At 51.6% G+C, this 7,134-nt stretch overlaps 1 protein-coding gene and 1 long non-coding RNA gene across 2 annotated transcripts; one reads left to right on the forward strand and one right to left on the reverse strand.

The window, feature by feature from the left end:
• Window positions 1–233: 233 nt before the first annotated feature.
• Window positions 234–1,472, reverse strand: LOC109764354 (cytosolic sulfotransferase 5). The gene has a single exon (XM_020323194.4). It carries the CDS (start codon window positions 1,413–1,415, stop codon window positions 393–395), a length of 1,023 nt encoding a protein of 340 aa, XP_020178783.1. The 5' UTR covers window positions 1,416–1,472; the 3' UTR covers window positions 234–392.
• Window positions 1,473–3,080: 1,608 nt separating this feature from the next.
• LOC141042065 (uncharacterized) lies at window positions 3,081–5,777 on the forward strand. Its single transcript, XR_012203875.1, has 2 exons — window positions 3,081–3,779; window positions 3,925–5,777. It is a non-coding gene; the product is annotated as an uncharacterized lncRNA (long non-coding RNA).
• The last annotated feature ends 1,357 nt before the right edge of the window (window positions 5,778–7,134 follow it).

Raw genomic sequence — 7,134 nt, forward strand, 5'->3', positions numbered from 1 at the left:
TCCCAGCCAAGCACAAATCGTACTCACAAAGAAAGAAAACCAAGGTAGAAGCAACTGGATCGTGCGATGCAATTTCACGTGCGTGTACAACAGACATCCAAAACGCAACAACCAAAAACTGACGGGCCAAACCGGAAAACAACAACTAAAACCAGCCCAAACTAAAAACTGGCCCAGTGGACGAAAGAAGTCAAAGGGGGGACTCAACCAGGCTGCAACAACAGGGGATGACGTCATGTGAATGAGACCATACTTATGTCTCAGCTAGATGAGTTCTAGGCGCTCCCTTACTTATAAGTCCACAGTACATTGACGGTAAAAAAACTCACGAGGAATGAATTTGCAAATGATACGAGTGACGCTGTGATCGAGTAATATTACACCCCAGCTAGCTAGATAGAGAGACCGGAGCCCCTAAACTTGGCCTCGGTGATGGCATCGATCTTTCGTGCCGTCTCCGGCGATAGATGGTTCTCCCAGTCCCCGACCTGGCCGCGCCGGAAGAATGAGCTGTTCTCCACAACGCCAAACGTGAGCTCTGTCTTGCCACCCTTTGTCGCTTCGAGCCCAGTCATGTGCTCGAACGAGCACAGCTTGACGATGGCGTCCACCACGCCGTCTTCCTCCTCCTCCACACTGAACGGACATCCGACAAACTCCGCCAGCCTCCGCACGTGTGCCGCCGGGTCACGACTCATCTCTTCGTACCTGAAGAAGAGCACCTGCTCGGGGTTCGCGGAGTGCGCGCGCCAGTACCCGAGGACATGGTCCCAGCACGGCCCGAACGGCGACACGCCGTCGCAGAAGTAGTCGGCGGCGGCCTGGACTGAGAGCGGCTCCAGTCCGTCCCCGACCCTGAATTTGTTCGCGAAGTTCCAATGCGAGATCAGGGTGTCCTTGGGGTCGCGGCACACGCACACGATCTTGCAGCCCGACGCCACGACTGACCTCGGCAGCGACACGAAGGGGGCGTGCGTGGCGAAGAGCCTGGGGTCCGGGAGCTCGTCGAGGTCCGGGATCCTGTTCTGCGTGTAGAGCTGGTACTCGAGAAACTTGATGCACTCGTGAGGACCACGGGTGTTGAACGGGTGGTCGGAGGAGTCCGCGGGGTGCTCCCTCCGGTGCACCGTGGAGTAGAGGAGCGCCTTGATCCACGTCGTGCCGGACTTGGGCAGCGTGGCGACGATGATGTCCGAGGGGCGCGCGGCGAAGCATGCGTCGGCGACCATGGTGCCGACCATTGGAGCCAGGCTGCTGTGCCAGCCATTGTCGTGGCGGTAGAGCTGGTAATTGGAGAGGGCAGGGGAGCACGGCCAGGAGGACACCAACTTGGTGAACTGCTGGTAGAGCTCTTCGTTGGTTTTGGCCTCGCCTTCTTGCGGTGGAGAGATTCGCATGGAGGAGGAGGAAGACATCGTGTTGCAGAGAGAGCCTGCGGTCAAGATAATTGCAGCAGCATATATAAAGTTATAAACCCAAGCTCTATTTATACAGAAGAGAGCCATTGCATTATTCTCTGCATCGAAATGTGGTTGGTAGTTGCCATCAATCATGCTGACATGGCAGTAATGTAATCCCCACGTGGTGCAATCCGTCAAGTACATCGATATGATGTCGAGGGCGTGAGATGATACTTCTACACAAAAGGGATGGCTTTGCGGCCGGTCGGATCTTGGATCGGCGCGGCGGCATGGAGGGCCTGGTGAATGGATCGGCTGTACGTGTGGTCTGGCTTCCGGCCAGATCTGATCTGGGCGATGCGGCCTGTCTCATGCGCGGCGCGGTGGTCCGTGGCGGTCCCGTGCATACGAGGTTGGATGGAGATTTCTCGAGCGGATCTGGGTGAAACCCCTGCTCTTGGCTTGTTGTTAAGGCCGGCGATGGTGGCGTTTTCTGCGTCGTTCCCTTCTTGAAGGCATCATCGTGGAGAAGCTCTAGAACCCTATCCGCCGCCTCTGGGGAAACTCTAGATCGGTTGATCGGATGACGGCGGCGCTCTTGTGTCGTATCTCTCTCGGGGGCGTCATTTTTGGAGGTATGCATAGGCTCGAGGGACCAGTGGACGGCATTTGCGGTGGAGCGGCGTTCCATGTGACGCAGCGACGACGTGGAGTCTCGGCGGCGTGGCGCGGCAGGGCCTCGGCGATGGATGTGTGATGATGGACGCGCGTAGGGAGAAGGCGTTGCTTGGCGCCGTGACGGCGTTGACAGCAGGCCTGGCAAGGTCTATGCGTCAGTATTTACTCCGAAAATGGATCGATTAAGACGGCGGCAATGACCTAAGTGTGTTGGACCGGTTTGTGCCTCAGACCTGGTATATGGTTTGGTTGGGGTCTCTGACTTTAGATGTTAGGTTTAAATGGGAGGTCTGAATATTCGGCTCACGCTTTTTGTACCTCTTCATCAATGAATAGAAGTAGCGACAGATGTTGCTAACATGATGATTTCAGATATATTGATGTATTACTTTATAAGATCTTCGTGAATAATTAAGAAAATAATTGTATACATTGTGTTGCAGAGAGAGCCTGTGGTCAAGGTAATTGCAGCTGCATATATAACCATATCTTATCTTACAACTGAAGGGTACGACTGAATCAATCTGGTGCCTTAAAGAATCTGCAATAAACAAAACGTTCGCGTGAACGGCGCGCGCGTTATTCTATTCGAGTGCAAACGAAAATGTGGCTGGTACCAGTGATGCTGGCACAGTATCTAAGCCCCACTTGGTGTAATCTGTCCGTAATACAGTACACTCATGTCGAGTTCGTCTGAACTTTCGTTAAAAAGTGTAATTCTCAAGCAGATTTAAGGGCAGTTCTAACCCATCCCTTATAACCGGTTAGTGAAGTAAAAAGTGTAATTTCACTAATCGACACCTAGTCGATCCCTTGTCCGCTGTAAGGAAGTAAAATTTTACTCCTCTGTCCAATCTTCTTCCTAAATATACTCCATGAAAAGGGGCCGGAATAAATTTTTGCTCTCTCTCGCCTCCCCCTGCTGCTCATGTGCGCCGCCGCCCACCGCTACTCCCCCACGCGATGCCGCCACCCGCTGCTGCTCCCCGCACGCCGCCCGCCGGTGCTCCCCCGTGCGATGCCGCTACTGGCGTGGCTGTGGGTAGGACTACTGCCCGCGGAGAGGCCGTAATATCGAATCTCAACGGTGCCGTCGGAGGGAGCTCGAGGCCGAGGTCCCTGCATGCACGCACCTCCTCCATGTCCATCGCGACACTGGCGAACGAGTGGTGGTACAGTGAGGAGGAGGCGCACGAGGACGAGGACCCACCAGCCTGCTTCCCCACCGTGACCACCATGGGGGTGTCGACGTCGGGGGTGCAGCCATTGCGCTTGTGCCAGCTCTTCTTCATCTCCCACGCACGGTCCAGCCACGCCTCCCGCGTTGCCGCTCCCGCCGGACCACGATGAAGCTGCTCCGTCGCGGCTGCGCCGACCCGCGCTGCAGAAGCCGTGCCCACTGCTCCTCGTTGTCCTCCCGAAGCCCTTCTTCGATCATGTACTCCACCCCCAGCCACGCGTGCGGCAGCAGCAGAGTCCGGGCCCCCTCGCAGCCGTCGTCGCGGCGGCATCGGTCCTGCACCACCCTCCATCCTCACCGAGCACGACTACGACCACGACGGCGGCCGGTCATGGTGCGGCATGGCGAGAGCACCGGGTGGAAGGCCGTGCGTGGCGCGCTTGGTCACCAGCGTTTTTGGCGTGGTCACCATCGTCGCAGACACGAATGTTAGATGTTCGACGAAATGCATAAACCAAAAGGTAACTTTACTCCGCTAAATTTAAGAGATCAGCTAGAATCGACCAAAACTTAGTGGAGTAAGTATACTCCACTAAGAGTTTTACTCCGCTAACTTTTAAGGGATCGGTTAGAGTTGCCCTAAGATGCCCTCACTCCCATCGACAGGGATACAAGGCGATGCGACGGTGGCTGGAAGCGGGATGATGTGCAGGTCTGCAGGATAGTCGGTGCTCTCCGGACGCCACAATCCGGCTAGCGAAACGTCATCAGTCGGCAACAAGGTTGTTGCGAGCGATGGATTTGATGACAAGTTTGCATATACTCTCGTTGATATGCGAGCAGCGTGCCCTCCACGACCTTCATGTTCCCTCCACGTCGTCTTTGTGCCATCGTCGGCCCATTCATGCCCGCCTCTCGACCACCACCTTCGTGACGTGGATCTGTCAGTCATGAGCTTAACTACCTCCACGCGCCGCAAGCTCAGTCCGTGCGAGCTCCACCAACTCCGGCATCGTGAGCTCTATCTCGTCATGAAGTCTGGGGCATATTTGGTAGGCTGCATGAGGCCCAACTAGGCCCGTGCAATGCAAAAAATCGGGCATTTCGTAGTATGACCTATTTTTGTTTCTCGACCTGCATGGAACTTAAAGCACTCTCGGCCCAAACTGGGGGGACGACCGATTCAGCCTTTTTCATGAGCCAGCTCGCTCGAGCCACGCATGGCTCTCACCTGCGTGTGTTGGAAAGCGCGGGAGACGGCGAGGCGTCTCATACCCCATTCCCTTCTCTCCCGCCACCGCCTACTCCAATTCACACCATTCTCCCTCACTCTATCTCACCGCCCGTTTCATGTTCTCCGATGGCCAACCCTCAATCACGGCACCCCATTCCCATCCTCGTTGGTAGCAGCCTCATCCAAGTCTGGTGGGTGGCTGTCGTGGCCTAGCAAGGAATTGGCCTCATTGCGGCTATATAGGCCACTTCCCCCAACTACACCAGGCCGCGTTTAGCAGCCATTGACTCACTGTCGGCGTTTGTGCCAGTCCGTGCGACTGTGGAGGTGGCTCTACGGGAAGCACATGTGTTGCTGGAAGCCCATCGGGCGTGCCTGATAGGGGGGTTTTACCCCCGTGCGAGGGTTTTCTCCCTTGCTCCGGGTCAAGCCAAAGGAATTGTGGCCAGAGCATCGGCGACGACACCCTTTTCCTCCACTGTGCGCGTATGAGTAGCATCAATGAAGTGGCGAGGACCCTTGGATTAGGCCCTGCAATGGTCGGGCCATCTGCGGCGGTCGGACCCCTGTTCCTAACAGGGTTTGGTCCATGACCAACATTCCTTTGGCGGCAACCGCTTCGGTATGCTATCATTTCTCCATGCTCCTGTTACTAGTTAGGGGGTTTTCGTTCGTTTCGAATCAATTGGGTTCATTTCGAATCGAACCAATTTGATCGATTCGGAGCCATGTTATGTGCTTGCTTAGAGAGTGCTTACTAGCTATCATGACAATGCTAGATTGGTAGTTATGTTCTTGCATTGCTATCATGACAATGCTACATTGGTAGTTAATTAGGGTGTTCTTGGTATGATCACAATGCCAGTTAGGGTGTTCTTGGTTGATCACGATGCTAGTTAGGTTGTTGCTATAATCAAAATAGTTGCTAGGTTGTTGGTATGATCACTATAATATGTCTGCATCATCATATAGTAGGTACTACGTTCTTGCGTGATCATAGAAGGACAATGCATATGCATGCTATAAATAGTAGGACTGATGTGCATGCATTTTGGGGAGTTCTATGATGTTCTGTTCATAGCACTGACCAATTGCAATTGACATGATCAGTGGCAGTTGCAATTGGACAATGCTATGATCAAATAATAACACTACCCAAGTGCAACTGCCAATGATCATTGATACGTCTCCAACGTATCTATAATTTTTTATTGTTCCATGCTATTATATTATCTGTTTTGGATGTTTTATATGCAAATATGCTGTTTTATATTATTTTTGGGACTAACCTATTAACCTAGAGCCGAGTGCCAGTTTATGTTTTTCCTTGTTTTTGAGTTTCACAGAAAAGGAATACCAAACGGAGTCCAAACGGAATAAAACCTTCGCGATGATTTTTCTTGGACCAGAAGACAACCAGGAGACTTGGAGATGAAGTCGGAGGAGCCACGAGGCACCCACAAGGACTGAGGGCGCGCCCCCAACCCTTGTGGGCCCCTCGTGCACATCCTGACCTAATTCTTTCGCCTATATATATACTCTTATACCCCCAAACCACTAGAACAAGCCACGAAAACACTTCTCCACCGCCACAACCTTCTGTACTCGTGAGATCCCATCTAGGGGCCTTTTCCGGCGTCCTGTCAGAGGGGGATTCGATCATGGAGGGCTTCAATATCAACTCTATTGCCCTTCCGATGAAGCGTGAGTAGTTTATTTCAGACCTACGGGTCCATAGCTAGTAGCTAGATTGCTTCTTCTCTCTCTTTGATTCTCAATACCACGTTCTCCTCCGTTCTTGGAGATCTATTCGATGTAATACTTTTTTGCGGTGTGTTTGCTGAGATCCGATGAATTGTGGATTTATGATCAGCTTATCTATGAATATTATTTGAATCTTCTCTGAATTCTTTTATGCATGATTTGATATCTTTGTAATTCTCTTCGAACTATCGGTTTGGTTTGGCCAACTAGATTGGTTTTTATTGCAATGGGAGAAGTGCTTAGCTTTGGGTTCAATGGGTGTCCTTTCCCAGTGACAGTAGGGGCAGCAAGGCACGTATTGTATTGTTGCCATCAAGGATAAGAAGATGGGGTTTTCATCATATTGCTTGAGTTAATTCCTCTACATCACGTCATCTTGCTTAGTGCATTACTCCGTTCTTTATGAACTTAATACTCTAGATGCATGCTGGATAGCGGTCGATGTGTGGAGTAATAGTAGTAGATGCAGAATCGTTTCGGTCTACTTGACATGGACGTGATGCCTATATTCATGATCATTGCCTTAGATATCGTCACAAGTTTGCGCTTTTCTATCAGTTGCTCGGCAGTAATTTGTTCACCCACCGTATTATTTTATATCTTGAGAGAAGCCTCTAGTGAAACCTATGGCCCCCGGGTCTATTTTCCATGATATAAGTTTCTATTTTCCATCATATAAGTTTCCGATCTATAATTTTAGTTTCCGATTTACTATTTTTGCAATCTTTTACTTTCCGATCTATAAACCAAAAATATTTACTTACCGTTTATCTTTCTCTATCAGATCTCACTTTTGCAAGTAACCGTGAAGGAATTGACACCTTTTATCGCGTTAGGTGCAAGTTGTTGTTTGTTTGTGCAGGTATTCGGTGACTTGT

This window comes from Aegilops tauschii, chromosome 2, assembly GCF_002575655.3.
Source record: "Aegilops tauschii subsp. strangulata cultivar AL8/78 chromosome 2, Aet v6.0, whole genome shotgun sequence".
Classification (NCBI taxonomy): Eukaryota; Viridiplantae; Streptophyta; class Magnoliopsida; order Poales; family Poaceae; genus Aegilops; species Aegilops tauschii.

Bases quoted from the DNA above. Each gene is read 5' to 3' on its own strand.
- LOC109764354 (XM_020323194.4), bottom strand. From the start codon at position 1,415: ATGTCTTCCTCCTCCTCCATGCGAATCTCTCCACCGCAAGAAGGCGAG.